At 45.6% G+C, this 22,517-nt stretch overlaps 2 protein-coding genes and 1 pseudogene across 3 annotated transcripts; 2 read left to right on the top strand and 1 right to left on the bottom strand.

The window, feature by feature from the left end:
* The first annotated feature begins 1,799 nt into the window (after positions 1 to 1,799).
* On the top strand, positions 1,800 to 8,409 carry LOC110286835 (uncharacterized). Of its 2 annotated transcripts, none has more exons than XM_021153453.2 (3): positions 1,800 to 3,024; positions 4,988 to 5,063; positions 6,928 to 8,409. In XM_021153453.2, the coding sequence occupies exon 1, from the start codon at positions 1,853 to 1,855 to the stop codon at positions 2,678 to 2,680; it is 828 nt and encodes a 275-aa protein (XP_021009112.2). In that variant the 5' UTR covers positions 1,800 to 1,852; the 3' UTR covers positions 2,681 to 3,024; positions 4,988 to 5,063; positions 6,928 to 8,409. The 2 variants fall into 2 exon arrangements, with proteins under 2 accessions (XP_021009112.2, XP_021009113.2); XM_021153454.2 differs by having other exon boundaries at positions 4,988 to 5,210.
* A 5,847-nt stretch (positions 8,410 to 14,256) lies between these two features.
* LOC110286285 (uncharacterized) lies at positions 14,257 to 18,717 on the top strand. Its single transcript, XM_085837822.1, has 2 exons — positions 14,257 to 16,953; positions 18,517 to 18,717. Exons 1-2 carry the CDS (start codon positions 14,257 to 14,259, stop codon positions 18,715 to 18,717), a joined length of 2,898 nt encoding a protein of 965 aa, XP_085693948.1.
* A 2,867-nt stretch (positions 18,718 to 21,584) lies between these two features.
* Positions 21,585 to 22,243, bottom strand: LOC110286286 (biorientation of chromosomes in cell division protein 1 pseudogene; annotated as a pseudogene).
* Between the last annotated feature and the right edge of the window lie 274 nt (positions 22,244 to 22,517).

The raw sequence follows: 22,517 nt of genomic DNA, 5'->3' as shown, positions 1-22,517 counted from the left end.
GTTTTTAAAGGGTAGGGAACACCCTCCTTAGCTAGGTAAGGTGAATTCCATCATCCCCCTCTGTGCAGCTGTAGAGGTGAGTCACAAGGACTTTAGCACAGATGAATAGCAAGCAGATGGCAGGATCTTAGGCCTGAGGGATTCCTTCCAAAGCTTTTTCAAGTCTACCTCTGAGCTGCCTTGGAGAGGAGCTTTTAAAAGCATGGCCCTGTGAGTCACAGGCTCAATCCAGGGGTTTAAGATAAGCGATTGTTTGAGCTGTGCTTCACCTGGGTCATCTGAGCATTCAGTGATTCCCCACCCCACCCCCACCCCCCACTGGAAACTACCAGCCACTAAACAACAGAAAGATGGAATGACTGAACATCATTGTGATGGGTGGCAGCAGTGGCCGACTCATTTTCCATTCTGGAAGCTATAACTGAATTCAACTTGCAAAATTAACAAATAAAAAGGTGTGTCCCTGACCAGGGAGCATTAAGGACCACCTGTTTAATTTTAAAACAATAACCAAACAAAATAAGAAATGCAGGGTTATAATTCAGGCCTGTTACCCAAGGAGCTGATGGGGTTAGCAGCCCCATAGGAAGAACAACAATATGAACTAACCAATAACCCCCAGAGCTCCCAGGGATTAAACCACCAACCAAAAAGTACACATGGTGGGACTCGTGGCTCTATCTGCATATGTAGCAGAAGATGGCCTAGTCCATCATCAATGGGAGGAGAGGCCCTTGGTCCTGTGAAGGGCTCTATGCCCCAGTATAAGGGAATACCAGGACCAGGAAGCAGGAGTGGATGGATTGGTGAGCAGGGGGAGAGGGGAAGGGATAGGGGATTTTTGGAGGGGAAACCAGGAAAAGGGATAACATTTGAAATGTAAATAAAGAAAATGTCTAATAAAAAGTAAATAAATAAATAAAAATAATTCAGGCCTGTGTTTTGATAAAGCGGGGTTGCCATCTTTTACTGTTGTCTGTCCCACAGGAGAAAAATCATTAAAAGGAAATATTAATTTTTCTTTGTACTGCCATTAAATAATTCATATTTCCATTAATTTACAACATACCAACAATCACCTTATTTCAGAGTTAGAAAATTGTTCAGATTATATTTATGGAAGAGAATCTTAAAAATCACAGAGTCTAAGAACCTACGCCAGCCTACTCAATAATAATAATGTTCAGGTGAGAACTTAGGAATGTTAACTTTAGCAAGCCATCAGATGATCCCTATGTTCAGCCAGGTTTGCAATTAGCTGATGCAGAGGTAAGGAAGGAAAAGTGGATGAGACTTTTCCTCAAAAAAAATGGAGCTTTGTAACAAAATGCCTGATCCAGGGTACTTAGGAAGTAAAGAGAGCTTTGTTTTGGCTCATGGTTCTGGAGATTCAAGTCTACGAATAGAAGGCAGTACCAGACACATTATCATCCAGGATGCAAAGGGCCTGAGAGATTTTAGACTCTTTATTCCCCTCAAAGGTATACCCTCAATTACCTAACGATCTCCACTAATTTCTACAAGGGATGCTTAAAGCCCCACAGGGACTGCCCAGCAAGTAGCACCACCCTGGGGACCTAGCTTTTACATGTAGACCTTTGAGGGGTACTCATCCAAAGAACAGGAGGTTAGGTTTTCCTTTGAAAAATACTGAAGGTCAGCAGCAAGCAGGCCTGAAGGGGCGGATCTGTGCCGGCCTTAGAACCGCCTCCTCCAGGCCTGAGGAGGGGCGAGGGAGGTCAGAGCCTGAAGGTGTATCAGCTACCGCCACGCCTTCCAGCATTTCGAGCTCAGAGCTGCAAGCTGTTAGTTGGGAGCACCAGCACTGTGCGAACCAGTACCCGGAGCTACCATGGCCTACAGCCCGCAGGAAGAGAAAGATAAAGTTGTATTCGTGACCAAAGAAGACCACGAAAGTCCCAGCACTGCCGAGCTGGTGGTTGACGACCCCAATGATCCCCATGCAGAGAATGGACTGATACTGCCAAGTGGAAACATTAACTGGAATTGCCCGTGCCTTGGAGGAATGGCCAGCGGCCCCTGTGGAGAACACTTCAAGTCTGCCTTTTCCTGCTTCCACCATAGCACCGAAGAAATCAAGGGATCCGATTGTGCAAGTGAGTACCAGGCCTTGAAGGAGTGCATGCAGAAATACCCAGACATCTATCCTGAAGAAGAGAATGAGAGCGAGAGCGAGGACGACGACAACTCGGACATCTACCAGGAGGCCCTGCAGAATGAGGAGGATGAAGAAGAGGACGATGATGTCGATGACTACTACTACGAGGGGCTTGAGAATGCGGAGGAAGAGGAGGAGGAGGAGGAGGAAGATGACGATTACTACGAAGTAGAGGAGTATGAGGAGGAGGAAGAGGAGGACGATGATGATTACTATTACGAGAACAACTATTACAACAATAACGACTACTATGATGATGAAGACTACTACTACTACGAAGACAACTATTATAAGGAGGAAGAAGATGAAATCTACTACGAGGCTGACTACCAGGAGGAGGGAGAGGATGAGGAGGATGAAGAGGATGAGGATGCTTTCTATGAGGCTAACTATTTCGGTGAGGAGGATGAAGAGGAGCCAGCGGAGGCAGCCAAACCCAAGGAGGAAGCAGACGCCGCTGAGGCCTCCTCTGGAGGCAAATTGCAGTACTTCAGCGCCTGAAGGCCACAAGCCCCAGCTGCTGCCCATTTGCAGCCACAGAACTTTGTGCACTATGAACGCCTGCCTTTCAATCTCTTGCTCTCTCTCTCAATGAAAGTATCCTTTCCTCTGTTGTTTTATGCACTGTAATATAGAAAATAACTTACTTTGACGATCGAGGTCTTGGCGGCTTGCCTGACCCTGAAGAAAAGAGGGGTGTGTGTGTGCACCTGCATTCTACAGAAACTTACCCCCCAACACTAGGCCACTGCCGAACTGTCCTCTCTGAGTGCCCTGGATTCTGCCACTTTGAAATTATATGAAGTTTCTCAACAGTCAAGAGCCGTTACTCAGGAAAGTCTCTCGTAAGTAAGCCGATTTATGCTGACCCATTGTATCCCTTTTAGTAGGTTTTATGTCTCTTTGGGAAATTAAGTAGATGCCAAAACGTCTTCCTTAAGATTGCTGGAGTGAGGCCGCTTCTACTAGAAGAGGCCAGAGATCAGATAGTGGCACTGGAATATATGGGTGGGGGCTGCTGTGCTGTGTTTTGTTTGCGTGTTTGCAGTACATCCACTCTCTTGGCTGTCTGCAGTTGGAAGGTAGAATTCCGATCATTTGACTACCAGTCCCTTCCTAAGGGAAAGGAGAGGCTGGACTTTGGTTTGTTGATTTACTGTTTCAAAAGGCCTGGTTTGGGGGCTCTGGTTCACTCAATACAGTCAGTTGTAGCATTCCCGAGAAATGGGAACCAAACTGTTGTCAGAGGAAGCAGCCAAAAGAGGCTGTGATCTGAATGAAGTACGCAATTAAAAAGAAATGATTTATTTTTTTTTAAAAAGTAAAAGAATAAGCACTAAGATTGTGTATGTAAAAGAAAGAATGGATGAATGAGTGAATGAATGAATGAATGAATGAATGAATGAATGAATATGTAGGCTTATGCATACCACAGCATTCATGTAGAGGTCAGAGAACAGCCTTGAGCGTCGGTGGTTGTTTTCCTCCTTGCTTGGGTTTCTGTTGGCTAAGGCAGGCTAGCTGGCGCTCGAGCTTCTGGCCAGTCTTTAGGAGCACGTGGGTTGCAGGTGTTCCTCTTACCATGATTGCCTTTTGGATGGATTCTGGGGGTTCAAACTCAGGCCCTCATGCATGCCTGCAAGCACTTTTACCCACTTTGCTGCCTCCCAGCCATTGGGTTTTCTCTTTTTTGTAATGAGGCCTTGCTGCGTGCTCCAGGATAGCCTTGAACCCCAGTCTTCCCAAGTGCTATGATTATGAGTTTTGCTGCCACACCCTGCCATTGGATCTAGTTTGGGCACATAGGAAAATCATTTAGACCGGTGCAATATCTCAGCAGGTAAAAGGCACTTGCCATAGTACAATCTGAGTTCAATCCTGGGACCCACATACTGGAAGGAAACAACCTTTGACCTCTACACGGTGGCACACACAGACCCAACACAGAGACAGAGGAGGGGTTGGGGGAGAGAGAGGAGAGAGAGAGAGAGGAGAGAGAGAGAGAGAAATTAAATTGTTCTCATCTATAATATAGAGAAACTGAGCTACCTCCCATCCAAGTACTAAAGCAGGACTAACCTTGCTTAGCTTCCAAGGTCAGATAAGATTAGGCCTGTTCAGGGTGGCATGGTTGATACCTAAGGTTGATTTTCAATTGTATTAGCATATTAGATAGAATCCCCTGGGAAGATTTTAAAAGTGACCATTATCCAGACACCAGCACAGGCTTATGAAGCAGGATCTCTGGAGAATTCATGCTGTCGTTCTTTCAAATCTCCCCAGGTGACTTCCATGAATAGGCTCTGCTTCAGAGGAAGACGCCAAGCATCATCAAGCAAAATACCTTTGATTAGTCTTCTCTATGCCCTAGGAGGCTGGCCCTGTCTTATGTGACATAGAGCTTCTAGTCATGGAGGATCTACTAGTATGAGTTTAAGGTCCTTACCTACAGTAAATTATCTGCTATGACTCAGGAGAAAATTCTGATTAAAGAAAAAAAAATTCAAATCTCCCCCTCACTGACAACACTAATGTGACGTCATTCTCCAGGAGCATTCAGACCCCTAAACATGAATGAGATGAGCATACAGATAGACAGGAATGGATATGCTCACTCAATTCCAGAACACTTCACCAGCCCTGATCTTAAGGCTCTGAGTTTAAGGTGACTTTCTGAGAAAAGTCACCTGGTCATTAGGACACTGGGCAGACTGAACAGCAGGTCTAGGGACTGGTCCTGATCCTCAGTTGCCTTTTTTGAATGGACTAACCTACCATTTGACCTTGTCATTCTTTACTCATTCACAGGCCCTTGGAGCATCACCCCATCAGAAAAACTACCAAAAGAAATGGCTGGAAAATGGCATCTGATCTTCAGGCTCGGGTAAGAAGATTTAATGACTTGGTTTCCTGTTCATTCGCTGCTTTTCCAGGAGTGCTGCTTTGCCATAGACTGTGGGTCTGGCCAGCTGACCCATTTCGGCCCACAATTCCACATGGCTTTTCCTCCATTTAATGAAAATGTTGGAAGGTAGGTCTTCCTGCTTCTCCAGGGTCTGTTTGGTTTCCCCAAGTGGGGTTCACTTTCTTCCTTTCCTCAGGTACCCTGTGGCTTCTCTCTCCTGCCCTCATAGAACAAATTAAGTAAAACCCCAGGTCTCAGAAAAGACCTTTTGGAGTCTAGTCACAGACTTCCTAGTTTAAAGCTGCTTCTACTCTGACTCCTGCTTTCCCATATCAAGTCAGAGACTCCGTGCTTCCAGACCAAGGTCCCTGAAATCAGATAAGAAGCTGTTGACTAAGACTGTGTTCAAGCTGGCCTGCGCACATCACCTTTGCTTTTTTTTTTTTTTTTTTTAATTCCAGTCTTTCCCCTTAGGGTGTTCACATTGCTCTTACTTAGGCCTGCTAAAACACAAAGAGACCTCTAGGGCTGTCCAACAGATGGAGGTCCCAAGGGTGTCTTTAGGCTCTGGTTGCATAGAAATTGAGCTAAGAGAGTAGTAGGAGTTGAGGTACTAAGTCTGAGGTAGATCTCCTGTTGCTGGCCTTCTACTTGGGCATGAGGAATAACAAGCCTACTCTTGGTCATGTGCTCTTTGGTTTTAAGGCATGCGAAACAGATGTTAGGAAATATAAAGCATGTTGGGAACTATGCAGAACTTGCAGTGTTTGTATACCTGGATGATAGAAACAGGCACAAAACGCTGTCATACAGCGTCACTGAGAGTTAATCTCTGCAACTCCGACCAAGCTTCTGAGGCTTGTGTATATACAAGTTTGTGTAACTCTAGGCAACTCTATTTCTCCCATGTTAACCTCCATGCTCTCCCGTCCTCCCAAAGACAGCCCTTCCCATTTTCCCAGAAGTCCCAAAACTTTGGCTAGCTACTCATCCATCCCCATATATTTGTCTCACCTGGACTTCAATTAATTCCACTAGGGGGATGAGAAAAACAGTAATTCCCCAATGTTCATTCTCCCTCTCTCTCTTCTGTCTGTGTGTGTGTATGTATGTGTGTCTCTGTCTGTCTGTCTGTCTGTCTATCTACCATGTGGGTGTCCATGGAGTCCTGGAAATGGTGTAAGATCTCTTGGAGCTGGAATTACAAGCTGCCTGACATGAGTACTGTGAATCAAACTTGGGTTCTCTAGAAGAACAGCAAGTGCCCTTAACCACTGACCTATCTCCCTAGCCCCCCATCCTTTCCTTGTATTCTACTCAAGCAAAAACAAATGAACATTTTTGCCCTTAGAAACTACCAGAAGACACAGTTTCAAATTTTTCAAGAAAAATTGAAATCTTGAAAGAAAAACTAAATGACCCATAGTCGTCTCTCTTCACCAAGAATGACTTGTTTGAAGAGTAAATCCTACCCAAAGCCCAGCCTGACAACCTCATTTGGTCCATCATCATGAAGAGGGCCCCCACACTCTTCCATCCATCCTCATCACTACAGATGTGGGCCCTACAGGTGGCCTGTCAGAAATTGCTGCTGTTAGTAGTGAGCATTAAAGACGTCACAAATTCAAAAGTACCTTCATATGGGATTCACAGATGAAACTCCTTTTTTTTTTTTTTTTTTTCGGTTTTTCGAGACAGGGTTTCTCTGTGTAGCTGTGGCTGTCCTGGAACTCAGAAATCTGCCTACCTCTGCCTCCCAAGTGCTGGGATTAAAGGCGTGTGCCACCACCGCCCGGCACAGATGAAACTCCTAAACAAATGATCTTTTCTTTTTTTTTAACAGGAAAAACAACTCAGGCCGTGAGCTCAACTTATAATCTTCTGTGGAAAGCTTCAAAGCGGGAAATGCATACCTTGATCAAGAAAATGGTGAACACGTTTTATAGAACTGATTTCTTTTAGGCCCATCATCCTTTCCTGGGACAGAAAATAACTAAAATGATTTAGGGAACAGCCAAATATTTTCTTTCACCTTAAAGTTCTTAGAGAAATGTATTTTTCTTATGAGACAGGAGGTTTTCATTTTTTTATACATGTTCTGTTTTATGACTTAATATTTCCCCATCAAACAAAAGGATCTTAGGGAAAACCAGGTGACCAAAACTAAAGAATACTATTAGTGGTGACTAGGGGACAATCTTGAGCAAAATCAGCTCTTAGCCAATATGGCCATCTGTCAATAATATGGATTCGTTTATTTTCGGTAGCTTTTTTTTTTTCTTTTGTCAAAGTTGTATAAAGAAAATGACTCTTGATATTAGCTGACTTGACCATTGGTCCCCTTTAAAAATGAAAGTTCTATTTAACTAATTTGGTTACTCCCATAGCTGGAAGGGTACTTGTATATGAGAAATTTTATTTTTTTCAAAGTTTAGAATATCTAGTGGAATGCATATTAATATGCCATTCAGAGGATTTGACAAAATGAACAGTGAAAACCAAGCCTTCGCTGACAGAGGACTATTACCCCAATGTATAACCAGCTATTAACACTCAGACGTAAAACAAAACTCAGACCAGACACTTTACTAAATAAGATTCTTCAGCTCCTAGCTTTTTGGCCTAAGCAGCTATCATGATGAAGTTGCCATTTCCTGAGTTGGGAATGTTCCCTGGGCAAGTGTATACTACGTTACCTTACCGAAAGCTTAACTACATTTCCTAATGTTTTTCCTCTAGACCTGTCCACTGTTGTATGGACTGAGAGCCTCAGGAGTATACTACAGTTCTAGGTTACAGTGGTCAAAATAAAAACTGATGTGATCTGGAAGGCAGAACTGGAGCATCAGCTGTTCCACCTTGAAGATTTCTGCCAGGTACCAGGCACTGCTGCAGTTCACACACCTGTTGCTGACCTGGTACCTCACCCTGTTAAGAGGCTCCAGTGATAGTATGGAATAGGGGTAGGCAGTAGCTGTAACTTCAGCTCTCACTGGATCTCTTCCCCCTCAGCTTTTCTGAATCCAGGGCCAAGTTTCTATACAGCTCAGTGAGAAGCATTCAAGGCAGTGAGCCCCAAACAGAATAATCCTCACTGGTTCCATTAAACCTTGTGAGCCTTGATTTCTTTTGTTTCATCTCCCACTTTTCTTGCTTTCTTGCACTGCTAAACCACCATGAATCAGGTTCACTCTCTGAGACAGAAGCAACAACCCTTCATAGATCCCAGTAGCTTCCCTCAATGATTCTTGATGGATAATGACTTTGCTCTTACCCTTCAACTGTTTTCTCCCACACCTTACTTCCCTAGCTTCTGCCATGATTGTATGGAGCCTGATTCCTAAAAATAAATGCTATTCTATAGCACACACAGTGATTCCAATTCTTTCTCGAAACGCCACCGATGCACTGCCAAAGGAGCTAGTTGTGACCAGAAGTTCAGTTTCAATGTGTGAAAATGTAGACTTCCTAGTCAGCATCCAGGTAAAGATTTTGAATAGGAAAGCTTGATGATGTGAGTAGTATGTGGTCCAGGCTAGAGATGGAAATTGACAAGCCATACAGGTAAAGCAAAAACATACATCATTAAAATTATCAGTGTATAGGTTAAATCAATGTATAGGTAGTCTTAAAGCCACAAGATGAGATGAGGTCACTAAAGTATTAAAGGCTAGCAGGGAAAAATCAGTAAAAATACTGGATAAGGATTACTCTAATATTATAACTATAAAGTGCCAGATGTGGTGTCTGATACTTGTAATCCCAGCATTTGGAAGCCAAGGCTGGAGAGCTGCCATGAGTTCCAGGCCAGCCTGGGCTACAGTGTGAAGCTCTGTCTTAGACAAGACAAAAAGAAAAAAAGGAGATTGGGGGAGAGAAAGTATAGTTAGGTGTGACAGTATATTCCAAGCACACTGGAGTCTGAGGCAGAAGACTCACAAACTCCAGGCTAGCCTGGGCTACCTAGAGACACTGTCACAAGAAAAAGTTATTCATGGTAAGTCATTAATTTGAAAAAAAATGGCTATATCTTGAAGGGGGTAAAGGGCTGACAAGCCTCTGCCTCTGAGGAGTTGTGGTCAGTTGACTGCTGGGGGAGGGAGAGCCAGTCCTCTTCAAGGGTGTGGCCCCTGATAGGTCATTCATGCCTCAGTGGACAGCCCCATGCTCATATGTATATGGGCAGATCAAATGGACTCAGTGGGTCATTACAAAAGAAACACATGAAAGGAGGTGAGGGGTGGGCATGATACAGGAGGAGTTAGGGAGTGGTGAGGGTGATTGATATGATCAATGCTCAAACAGTAAAATGTTATATACTTTAAAGCTGGTTGAATAAATAAAACTGGCTCAGGATTGAAAAAAAAGAAACCATGGGAAAGTCTGTTTTACGCTAAAAGAACAAACATTGCGTGAAGGCTTAAGGCAAGTATTAAGATGAACAAAAGGTCTTAGTTGCTTAATAAACCTAGGAAATTTGGGGATGGCCATCGATGGTTCCCAAAGAAGATAAATAGAATACTATGCTAGTATATTTTTTAAATATACTTTCTTTCTCAAGTGTTGGTGGTGGTTTTGTTTGCATCTGACCAAAGACTCTATTAAGAAAAATGGTAAGTTTTAGAACATTAGCAAGAACAATTAGAATAAAAACAAAAATAAATGATTATGGATTGATTCACAGCCACAGATGATTTGGTCCCCCAGGGAACATTCGGAAGTGTCTACAAATATGCTTGGCTGTCATTTACTGCAGGAGGCTGCTACTGGCATCCAGTAGGTAGAGAGTAAGCATGCTTGTAAACACCCCAAAAGGCATAGGATGGCTCCCAACGTGAGCAGTGATGACGCAGAGAGAGAAATTAGGACTTTGGGTATGACTACTTATCACAAGAAGTGGAGCAAAAATCTTTTCCTTTTTAATTCGTGTGTGTGTGTGTGTGTGTGTGTGTGTGTGTGCACATTAGATCCTCTAAGACTGGAATTGCAGGTAATTGTGAACTACCTGACCTGGAGCTGGGAATCAAACTTCAGTCCCAGTGCTCTGTAAGAACAGTGAGTGTAGCAAGCTCTTTTAACTGCTGAGCCATCTTTCCAGCCCCGCCCTAAAAAAAGATGGAGGAAAAGAAAGAGGAGACAGACCTTGGAGAAAATAAAGAGGTAAAAACAGAAGGTGCCACAGAATAGATACCATACACCATGGCATTGTATTCAGTTGTAAAGAAAAACAAAATTTACTGGAAAATAGATGTTTCTGGTTAGTGGACAGTGTTAACCAAACTCAGAAAGGCAAAAAATTTCATGTCCTCCCTAAATGCAAATCCTAGCCTGTGGTATATAAATGAATACAAATAAACAGATGTAAGGGTAAGTGAAGCCTTAAAAAACTGGGAAGGGACACAAGAGAGAAATAAACAGAGGTGAGGAAGATGGGGGTGGGGGTAGTCAAAAGGATGCCTGGGATGTGAAAGAGGAAGAGACAGGAGGGAAAGAGGCTGCACGAGCACCAGGGTTAGTGAGTGGGAGTAGAAGGATTGTTAATTGAAGAAAAGGCATTTGCAGGAAGGAAGTGGGACTTGTGATAAGATGGGAGGAAGATGAGAGTACCTGGAGGTGAGGCATCAGGGACCTTCTTTTTTTTAAGATTTATTTATTTATTATATGTAAGTACACTGTAGCTGTCTTCAGACACTCCAGAAGAGGGCGCCAGGCCTCGTTGCGGATGGTTGTGAGCCACCATGTGGTTGCTGGGATTTGAACTCTGGACCTTTGGAGGAGCAGTCGGGTGCTCTTACCCACTGAGCCATCTCACCAGCCCAGGGACCTTCTTATGCTAAAGGAGATGTACCCTGGGATAACTAACAGCAGGGGCAGCATTTGCACCTATGCCTATAAATAGCAAATAAAGCTATAAAGTTGCTCTCTGTTCATCCCTTCCTCCTCCAGCAAAATAAAAGCAAACCCAGGAGATATTGGGGGGGGGGGGGCGGGAGTTAAGGAAAAGCAAAATACAACTTAACTATCCAAGCCTTTGGTTAGCTTCATTTCAGATATGGAATTTAGAGAGAGAGAGAGAGAGAGAGAGAGAGAGAGAGAGAGAAGAAGAAGAAGAAGAAGAAGAAGAAGAAGAAGAAGAAGAAGAAGAAGAAGAAGAAGAAGAAGAAGAAGAGGAGGAGGAGGAGGAGGAGGAGGAGGAGGAGGAGGAGGAGGAGGAGGAGGAGGAGGAGGAAAGAAAAAAGGAAAGAAGAGAAAAAAGAAAAGAAAAACAAGACAAAACAAGACAAGATATACCAAAAATAAGAAAATAAGAGTCTGGGAGACAGTTCTACTGGAAAAGTCCCTGCCTCACAAGCATGAGGACCTAAGTTCGGATCCTCAGTGCCCATATAAAAAGAAGCCTCCTACCACTCACTGCAGCCCTAGCCCTGGGACACTAGAGACAGGCAGACCCTAAAGCTCACTGGCCAGCCAGTTTAACCAATGCTGAGCACTGAATTTACTGAGAGACCCTGTCTCCAAAGATGAAGAGTGAGCAATCCAGGGAGACATCCAATGTTGACCTCTGCCCTCCTTATATATAAACACACAGGTGTACACATACCTGCATGCACATGCAAATACAGTGCACATGCAGACCCTTTATACTTATCTATAAAGCATATACCAAAAACAGAAAGGAAAAAAGAAAGCCCTCTGTGCCTCTCCAGAAGGGTGCATCTTCCAAGGAATAACCAGGGAGCTAGAAAACCGTACTCTATTTTTTTTTTCTATGTTTGTAGGCTTGGTTTTGGTGGTGGTGGCAGTGGCGGCAGTGGTGGCTGTGGCTGATTTGTTTTTGTTTTCCCACACTGTGGGTTGAGCCTAGGCCCTTGTCTATGCTTAGTCAAGTGAAATCAAGGAATTATATATCCAGCCCTAGAAATCCATTTCTATCTGTTCCTTAACACCAATCATTTCAAAGAGAGCCAGGTAAAAAGTTTTTACTCTAACCAAATGTAAAATAGCTACAATGATTTGTAACAATCACAATTACTACTGATTTTTTTAAAGCCTTTATCTGAACCTGGTGCCCCAGCACTCAGAAGGCAGAGGTAAGGGCAGAGGTCAGTCTGATCTACATGTGAGTTCCAGGGCAGCTAGGGCTACACAGTGAGACCTTGTCTCAAAAACAAAACAAAACAAAACAAAAAAAGAAAGAAAGAAAGCATTTATTGTAAATCTGTCTACTTCAGGGGCTTTACAGATTTATCTTGGGTTCTTGTCATTACAGGTATAATCACTGTGAATATTGTGTCAGTGCTGTATGTAAATCTAAACATTAGAGAATCTTCTAAACAGCTGTCAAAAAAACCAGACTGGCAAATTTCAAGGCAACAATGGGACTAGAAAACAAGATTCTATAAATAGAATCCATAGAAGAAATTCATCACACACACACAAACACACACACACACACAGGCCAGGGCTGGAGAGATTGGTGCAGTGGTTAAGAGCACGTGCTATTCTTCTAGAGGAGTAGAGTTCAGTCCCCAGCCCCATGTCAGTCAACTCACAACTGCCTATAACTCCAGCGCTAAAGCATCTGACACCGCCTATCCTCTGAAGGCATGTGTGTGGAAATAAAGTCATAAAGTAAATCTATTTTTAAAGAAAAGAATAGGACTGGAGTGATGACTTAGCAGATGAGAGCACTGCTCATCTTCAAAAAAAAAAAAAAAAAAAAACCTGGGTTCCATTTCCAGCATACACACAAAATAGTAAGAGAAAAAAAAAGAAAAGAAAAACTAGAAACACAGAGAGAAATAAAAGGTAAGTGGTTGTGAATAAGAATGCCACATTATGTGTCCCCCTGGGGCGGGAGGGGGAAGGGGCGGGCTGGGGGGGGGGGCGGATGTACCTGGAGAATTGAATGAAGTGCTGTAATGCTCACACAAGCATACAGTGAGTGTCTCCACCGCTATACAGGGTAACAAAGGCTAACAAGGTGTGCTAAATTATCAGTGATGGGTACCAGGAATCACCAAAGCATTGGAGACAGGAGATTCTGAACAAATTTTAAAAAGAAAAAGGAAAAGAAAAAAAAAAATACAGTCACGGCAGGTGGTTGTGGTGCAACTTTTTTAGTCCCAGCCTTCGAGAGCTGAGGCAGGAGGATTTCTGAGTTCGAAGACAGCCTGGTCTACAGAATGAGTTCTAAGAGAGCCAGGGCTACATAGAGAATCCCTGTCTCAAACCGCCACCCAACCCCCACCCCCACCCCCACCCCCACCCCCACCCCCACCCCTACCCCCGAAAATATAACCAGGCACAGTCTCACTATGTAGCCCTGGCTGGCTAGAACTGACTGTAGAGGCCCGGCTGGCCTCGAACTGAATTACGTAGGCCAGGCTGGCCCTGAAACTCCCAGCGATCTGACGGCCCCTGGTTGCCGTAGATCATCAGTTCTTGAAGGACCCACAGAGACAACTAAAATGATGCTCAGTGGCCCTGCGGGCTGAACTCCAGTGTAGAATGGTGGAAGCTGAAACTGTAACAACAGCAACAACAACAAAAGTGCAGCTTGCGCAAGCTTCCGCTTGAGCGCCTTTCATGGACAATAGGGCACCGCCCCCAAAATCTTCCCGCCTTCTCCAGCGGAAGTGGAGTCACCCCTGGAAAGGAAGTTTGGCCAGGGACCCTCCTACCCAGAGGGCTTAAGGAGCATGAGGCCCGGACTACGCGCGGACGGTGGACGGACGACGCGCGCAAGCCAGGCGGCTCCTCAGCCCTGCGTGTCCGCTTCCAGTGCGGAGGGGTGTCTATCGGCAACCCGGCTGTGAGCCCCGAAGGTATGGGGGGGTCAGAAACTTGCAGACTTGCTGAGGGAGCTTCCGGCTCGCTTTTGCCTCGTCTTTGCTGTGATGTCGAGGTTCCCTGGTGCAGCCCAGACGGGCTTTGCGCGTGCTCGGGCCTAAGCGCCAAGGGGCCAGTGCAGGCTTTTGGAGGCGTCCGCCTCGGCCGTGGGAGGTGGGTTTCTTGGAGTCCATGTTAAATTCGGGTCGTGTGCCCCTGCGCACAGTTGTCGAGTTTTGTCGGACGGTTACTAGAACTGCCCTGATTTCGACCTCTATCCGCCTCCATCAACGCGTTTCGTTTCTTTTTGTTCTTTAAAGCTCCTGATTAGTTTGTTACGATGGCGCGAAATTTACAGAAGGCTTTTGAGTGGGCCGATGACATTATTGAGTCTGTGCTGCAGCAGCCCCCTCCTCCGAGACTCACTTCCACCAGGGAAAAATCTTTTCATGAAAAACTGTATGACATCTATGTTGAGGAATGTGAAAGAGAGGCAGAGGCAGGGGGTCCTCAAAGCAATGTCAACTTGCTAGAGAAGCTTCTAAGGAGAGAGGCGTTGCCATGTTTAGTGGTCAACCTGTACCCTGAAAATCAGGGCTATTCTCTCATGCTGAAGGACAAAAGTGGGTCATTTTCAGAGACCTTTCAGTTGCCTTATGACGTAAAGAAACTGCTTGAATACTTGGATGCTGAAGAGCTACCTTCTTTTCTGATTGATGTCCTGGACAAGTCTCCTGTGAATGTTTTTCACCATGGGTGTGTCATAGCAGAAATCCGAGACTACAGACAATGCAGTAATGTCCACCCTCCTGGGGAGCTTGGTGCAGAGCCTGCTGTGTCCTCTGACGTGTCCTCTGCCTGGTCCTCTGCCTGGTCCTCTGCCTGGTCCTCTGCTGAGTCATCTGCTGTGTCATCTGCTGTGCCATCTACTACATTGCCTCCTGCTTACCAAACTCGGCATATTCTCTTACGTCCCACGATGCAGAGTCTAGTAAGCGATGTAGAGTCCATTACAAGTGATAACCGGCAGTGGAATGAGGAAGAAAAACTTGAGCTTGAGCGCCAACTGATTTTAGCAACAACTGAGCCACTGTGTCTGGATCCCTCCGTTGCTGTCTCCTGCACAGCCAACAGACTGCTGTTTAATGAGCAGAAGATGAACACTGACCCCGTGAAACAATGCTTCAAGAGGCCTACATCTCCCTCTCTGGATCAACAGGAGGTGTCATCTGGGTGTACATGTCCCCCTGACCTCACAATGATGATGCCTTCCAAAAAACAGGCAAAAATAGGTCCAGATGACCTAGATGAGCTGCTGCTTTCTGACACTGATGCATGGATGCAGGGACCCTGTGAACTGACCATGCCATCAGAGTTGGATGTGCAGACATATATTAACAAGGTGCCATCTCTGCTCTTTGATGATGAAGAACCAAGTGTCCTGGAAGTTCCTGAGGTAAAACATGGCTTTATGTTTGATTATGAGGATGACAATCAGCTATGGGAAATGAATTCAAATATTATGAAGTCCCTTAATGATCCATTTTTCTCTGCTGACATAGGGCCACTTCCAGAGGACAGAATTGATAGTCACATGTATTTCCCTCACATGTCCCTGGATGATTATTCAGATGATTTCATGGCGAGTGTAAACTCTGAGCCTAGGGAGATAGTAGATATATGCCAAGGGTCTGCCCAGGGTGAAGCTAAGTGTTCAGGTAAGGTGACGCAGGGTTCTAGTAGCTCAGTCTGTCTTCCTCAACCCTCCCTGGAGACAAAGCCCACAATCAGTGTGGTGCCAAAGCCCACACCTAGTCTTGTGTCAAAGCCCACAATCAGTGTGGTGCCAAAGCCCACAACTAGTGTGGTGTCAAAGCCCACAATCAGTGTGGTGCCAAAGCCCACAACTAGTGTGGTGTCAAAGCCCACAATCAGTGTGGTGCCAAAGTCCACAACTAGTCTGGTGCCAAATCCTGCAACCAGTCTGGTGTCAAAGCCCACAATCAGTGTGGTGCCAAAGCCCACAACTAGTGTGGTGTCAAAGCCCACAATCAGTGTGGTGCCAAAGTCCACAACTAGTCTGGTGCCAAATCCTGCAACCAGTCTGGCGGCAAAGCCCCAAATCACTGTGGTGGCAAAGCCTGCAACCAGTCTGGTGGCAAAGCCTGCAACTGGTCTGGTGCCAACCTCAGTCTTAGAGCAGGAAAGCAGAATTCCTCCACCACTTGCACTTACCCAGATCTCAAAACTGGGCTCATCGACTGTGAGCTGTGGTCAGAATGCACCACCTGCTCCTAAGACAAGCACTGTGGTTCAGCAGGCCCCTGTGAGCATGAGCGGAGTTAACTTCCTTCCTCTAGCTCTCCAGCCTACTGCTAGGTCATCAGAAAACAAGCCAAAGGTCCAGGGCCTTACCAGTATCACTACCGCAGATGTGATCAATGTAGTAAAGTCTAAAGCAAAATCTAGTTTGGTGGGTAATTCAACCCAGGTCCTAGGGCGCCCCACTAGTGTACCAGCTGCTGCAGGAATCATTCAAAACAGCCTTCTACCAACCAGACAGCAGCTACCTAGGCCAGCACAGCGCCCCGTAAAGTCACCTATGCAAATCATTATAAATAATACGGCAAATCCCTTAACTGTAAAGCTTCCCCCTGGCTCTATCATTTTGCGCCCAGAGCCTCGGAAGTCATCCCAGGGAAAGCCACAGCAGATATATGTATTGATTCCAAAACAGCAGCAGACACCCAAGGCTCCTGTCCCCCCACAGCCAGTGCCACTAGCTTCCTCCCAAGGGCCTAATAATAATCAGCAGTTGCTCTTGCCAGCTCAGCAAACTAGTCGCCTTAGCACTGAGCAAACTGGTCTCCTTAACACTGGTGGGGCCAGAGGAGTTCAACTGACCCCGACCCCGACATCTGTTGTATCTCAGGTAGGCTCCACCCAGAAGAGCCACAGGCAGAGTACTCATTCACAGAGCTTGGAGCGCCCTGCTACCCTAGTACAGCAAAGGCAGACTCAGAGCCAGAATGTGCAGGTGAGAATCATACCACACATAGTAACTGTGGGCAAACCAGGCACTCAGTGCTCTGACTGTGGGCATGCAGCTGGTGAACCCAGTGATAGAACAGGGGGTCCACCAAACACCCCAAATTCCTGAGTCTTAATTCTCTTTAAAATGTGCCAGCATTGAGCTAAATCAGTTCTCAGTTTTTACTTCACCTCTGGTGTTTTGAATGTCCTAATATATTATAGTTTAAAATGAAAAAAAAAAAACACAATACCCAAGTTTTACATAGAATCAGAGAAAGGATATTAAAAACTGAGACAATCTTGCTTGTTATTCTTTTTGCTTTCCATATAGTCATGTTTATTGTAGTGTTCCGGTGTGATTCCACATTCAAATGTTTAGTCTCTTCCAGATTGTCAGTAGATAAATATAAAAGGTACAGTACCATGAGGCTGCCTAAATGGCTCAGCAGTGAAGAGCACTTGTTCTGTCAAGACTGGAGTTTGGCTCCCAGCACCCATGTCAGGCAGGTCTAAGGCTGTCTGTACACCCAGCTCCAGAAAATCTGACATGTGTCGGCCCTCTTTGAGGACTGACATACTGGTGCCCCTCCCACACAAATATACCTTTAAAATAAAATAAGAACTTAAGATAAGGACTAGTGGTTAAGAGCATTTGTTGCTCTTGTACAGGAACCATGCTTAGTTCTCAGCACCTACATGGTGGCTCACAAACATCTTTTGTTTGCTTGGGTTTTTTTTGTTGTTGTTGGTTTGGTTTGTTTTGGTTTTTGGTTTTTCCAGACTGGGTTTCTCTGTATAGCCCTGGCTGTCCTGGAACTCACTGTGTAGATCAGGATGGCCTCAAACACAGAAATCCGCCTGCCTCTGCCTCCCGAGTGCTGGGACCAGGCCCGGCTCACAAACATCTTTTAACTCCATTTCAGGAGATCTGACACCCTCTTGTGATTTGTGTGGACACCAGGTACTCATACGATACACATACATGCATGGAAATGCCCAAGCACATAAAATAAACTTAGTATATCTTTTTGTAATGGCAAGAATACACTTTTAAGTTAGTAATTTAGGGATTATTTGTAAATGGTGATTTAAAACAAACACGCATTTTGCTATTTTAACAAATTTTTGAAGGAGGGATATATCCTTAATGACTTTTTTTTTTTTTTTTTTTTTTTTTTTTTTTTTTTTTGGAGACAGGGTTTCTCTGGGTAGCTCTGGTTGTCCTGAATTCACCCTGTAGACCAGAGTGGCCTGAAAACTCACAGATGTCCACCTGCCTCTGTCTCCGGAGGAAGTGCCGCTAGTAAAGGTGTGCACCACCCCCACCTGGCCTGATTAGGACTATCACACTGAAATTGAGTATAGCCTAGGCTGGCACTCCTGTGCAAGGGAGCCCATGGCAGACTTGTCTGATGAGCATCCCACCCTCAGAAGGTTTGCCCTGCAAGCAGGGCTCTGGCAGACCCCAGCTCTCCTCCAGACCCTGGCACTGGCCTGGAAAAGGCCACTGGGGTGGCTTGCTGTGGCTCTCCTTGTGAAGCCGTTTTTGTGTTTTAGAACATTCTAGGTTACTGGCACGGAGGCAATAAGTAAGAACCTAAAGCGCAGTCTTCCAGACTGCTTCTTGCATGCCTACAGTTGTCTGAGGCTGGTAAATGGGAAGCCCTCCTCCTCTGCCCCCACCCCGTTTCGTCCTCATCAGTTGTTTGACACTGCCCACCTCATCTCAGTTCCTCATCTCAGGGGACTGGGCTGCCCTGCCTTTTAGAGGGTTGAGGTTGGAGCAGTTCTGTAACAAGCATTGATCCACATCAAGGTGCAGCCCCTTAGCATTTATAACATTGGCAGTGCTGTGCAGCCAAGCCCTCTCTGTTTCCAACACATGCGTAGCACTTCAAAAGAAGTCCTGGCCCCATTAAGCACTAGCAGGAAGCCATCCTCCCCCTCCCCCCACCCCACCCCACCCCTCCCCCCAGCCACTGGCAACCACTAATTTGCTTTGTGTCTCTATGAATTAACTTATTCCCCGTGTTTATATTAGGTGAATTTTACAGTGTTTTATATATACAACTTTGTACTTTTGTGTCTGCCTTTTTGCCTGGCAGGTGCTTAATGTTTGTTCATATTGTACTGTGTACCAGCACTTTGGTCCTCAGTCCCTTGTCTGTCTATGGCTTGGTCTGTTTCCACCTGTGGGCTATTGTGGGTAGTGGTGCTGCCATCGGCCATGGACAGGGTTGTTTTACTGCCTATGCCTTGTTCTTCTGTAACTCTGAAGGGTAATCTGCCTATGTGAAACTTGCCTCTGTAAGGAAGTGCACATGTATGTTTGTTTGCCTTTTTCCCTAAGAAGAAATGGAAACTTGGTCTGTCAGGTCTGAAAGAGGTTAACAAAGGTACAGGTGACTGTGATCGCCACTGGTGTAAACCTGCACTGAGGTCCTGCTGGTGCTCTTCAACAAAGATTTGACCTCCTTCAAGCATGCTGGTCACATTTGCCACCAGAGTGACAGCGAGCTGACTGGAGCATCCTGGACATTGCTGGGAGTGTGTGCTCGCACTTGGAAGAAGTGAAGTAGCCCAGTGAGCTGCGAAGAACGAGAGCAGATCTGACCTCGGTGCAGCGCCAGTTTTGGTGTCCTTTCTCCTTTAGCTCTGTATGTGGTCCATTCAGTTACAATAAGCAGGATGTTTTGCTCCAGTGGTGTACCCTTCCTTTTCAGACAAATAAATTTGCCTCTGTTATTTCCCCTCCAGTGGTCTCCATTGTGGTGACATTTTGTCTCTATTCAGGGTCTTATTCCCATATTTCTTCCCTCCCAGCTGACAGCAATATAGTTTTTGTCTTTGTTGAATGAAGCTGGCATCGCTGAAATGCCATCCTGTTGGTTAGAGAAAGGTGAGTCTTGCTGGTAATGGATACAATGGTTTTGCAGTCTTTTCTTTTTTTGAGATTATTATATAATTTTATCATTTTCCCCTTTCCTTTCCTTCCTTTAACCCCTGCCCTATATTCCTCTCCTTGTGTTCTTTCAATTTCATGGCTTTTTTCATTAATTGTTAGTATATGTATGTATATATATTATTTTTTATTAGATATTTTCTTCATTTACATTTCAAATGCTATTCCCTTTTCTGGTTTCCTCTCCAAAAATCCCTTATACCCTCCCCTCTCCCCCTGCTCCCCAACCCACCCACTCCTACTTCCTGGCCCTGGCATTCCCCTGTACTGGGTTATAGAATCTTCACAAGACCAAGGGCCTCTCCTCCCATGTATGGCCAACTAGGCCATCCTCTGCTGCATATGCAGCTATGGCGTTTGTATGTATGTTTTCAGGGCTGGCCATTTGCTCCTGGGTCACTAATTGGTATGCTCTTCCCCAGGGAAGACTATTTCCCTCACTCTCAGCATTCCTTAGTTTTAGTTATAGTTCTTTGTGTATGGTTGAAACCTTATTGTTAATAGTGGGTTTTTTATATTATATCATGTGTGTGCGTGCACAGACACAAGCATGTGCATATGTACCAGCCACACTGAACATAGGGCAGTCAGAGGACAGCATATGGGAGTCAGTTCTATCCCTCCACCTTCTGTGTCCCTAAGATCAAACTCAGATCACCAAGTTTAGCAGCAAGTGCTTTATGTGCTGAGCCACCTCACCAGTGCTGTAGTAGTGTTTTCAACAAATATCCATTTTGGTAAAATTGAATACAACAGTCCTCCATATCCAAGATGTTCATATATCATCTACAATAAAATATACTCAGCTGCTTGAAACACCTATGCCATCAAGTATAGGATACATCCACCCTTTACCCAGTCCCAGTATGTGGAAGGCATAGTTCTGTTTACAATGTTTTCATCTAGTCCTTAAAAGGAGGAGCACCTTCATAGAGGCAAAGGGGGGCGTGGGATGGCGACATTTTAGAGAGGTAACCAGGAAGGGGGATATCATTTGAAATGTAAATGAATAAAATGATTAATAAGAAAGAACCCCATACAGTTTTTTAGAAAAAAATTGTAAAACATTCACTATTTATTAGCAAGTTTAAAAAAAAAAAAAACACAAACATGAGAACTAAGCAGGGCACCCAGGGTGACTCGCCCCTGAGGATGGAAGCTGGGGGTTTTCCCTGCACCCCAAGTCTCAGCTTCCTCACTCACTCCAGGGCTCCAACACTACCTCTGACAAGGAATGGAAACCACTAAGATCTCCAAGCACAGGAAGGTCACAACAGCCTTAAGGCTGCTGCTGCTAACTGCTACATGCTCCAGTCTATAGCTCTAGCGTATCAACAACCCACCGTCCAACAGCTGCTCCCACTGACCCTCGCTGTCCTGACCAGCTAGCCTTCAGCCTGGCTTCTGCACACCACAGAGCGCAAGCGCTAGCATCCACATGCAGTGTCTGTGTTCAAGTATAAAGGTTCGTTCAGGGAAGCCCAGGTCACTGTAGTGCTTAAACCTCTAGTGTCTACTGGGGTCACAGCCTTCGACAGGCTAGTCAAAGGTGACACAATCCATGAGCAAGTACTGCTAACTGTCCCACCAGCAAACTTGCTCTCCATCCAGTGTGGACACCATCACAGTCAAGGCCAAAATCTTGACATCAGTAAGGCCATGGTCGACTAAAGTTATATTCGTATGAAACAGGAATCCGTTGCTTCATTAAATAGAGCTTTCCAAAGGTACCGAGCATATTCTAAGGAAGCATCTTGGGATGGCACTAGAGGATCCGGGCTTTCAGGTTCTGGAGGCAGAGCTGGCACAGCTTTTTCTGGGCCGCCGGGGAACTCGTGGATTGCTCGCTCTATCTGTGGCCTAAAGGTGTGGTTAGCTTGGTTTAGCATGAGAAACGATCCTGTCCACTCCTGCTTCCAACATGCCTGACTGAACCACGCTCTGCCTCAGCCCATTTCCCAACTGGCTCTTGTTCATTGCAGGATTCCGTTCCTGTTTGCCCAGATGTGTTGACACAAAATTATCCGCCTTCTATCTCAGGGTTCTGGTAAGCTGGCTGAGTGTCCATGTTGGCTAGGCAGTCCCGGCGGAAGCTGTCAAAGAACCCACGGCTCTTGAGCTGCTCCACTATGAGAGCGGTGAGCTGCGGGAGGCAGCGAAGCGGGATTGACCGGGCCTCCTGCCCCACTCGCACCCTGCGACAGTCCCTAGGCCTGGCCCGCCGCGCCTGCTCGGGCACCGTCCGCCATGGCCCTCTGCGCCCGCGCCAGGAGCTGCGAGCCGAGCTGCGCAGACACGGAGGGCTTCACGGAGGCGGCGGCGACAAAGGAGGCAAGGACCACGGTGCTCCCCAAGTTGTTTGTTTGTTTGTTTGTTTGTTTGTTTTTTAAAGGAAGCAAGTTGGCGGCCTAAATCATGTGCTCAGGCCAGCTATGAAGTGCCAAGGCCCAGATTTGGGCTCAAGCCTCCTGGGGTCAGATCTTCTTTCCCACACCGTTCCCCCACTGCCTCACTAACAGCAAGGGTAGCCACTTGGGCAGATTTACACAGCAAAGATATTGCCAGAATCATTTTAAATTTACAAGGGCTGTTCTTTACCCAGGTTC

Source organism: Mus caroli, unplaced genomic scaffold, assembly GCF_978045245.1.
Source record: "Mus caroli unplaced genomic scaffold, Mus_caroli_1 scaffold_5, whole genome shotgun sequence".
Classification (NCBI taxonomy): domain Eukaryota; kingdom Metazoa; phylum Chordata; class Mammalia; order Rodentia; family Muridae; genus Mus; species Mus caroli.
This window is presented reverse-complemented; position numbering and strand designations above follow the sequence as displayed.

Excerpts from the sequence above, each read along its gene's own strand:
- LOC110286285 (XM_085837822.1), top strand. The coding sequence starts at position 14,257 with ATGGCGCGAAATTTACAGAAGGCTTTTGAGTGGGCCGATGACATTATT. Across the intron at positions 16,954-18,516 it reads CTCAGAGCCAGAATGTGCAG|GTTACTGGCACGGAGGCAAT; the intron begins GTGAGAATCATA and ends AGAACATTCTAG.
- LOC110286835 (XM_021153453.2), top strand. The coding sequence starts at position 1,853 with ATGGCCTACAGCCCGCAGGAAGAGAAAGATAAAGTTGTATTCGTGACC.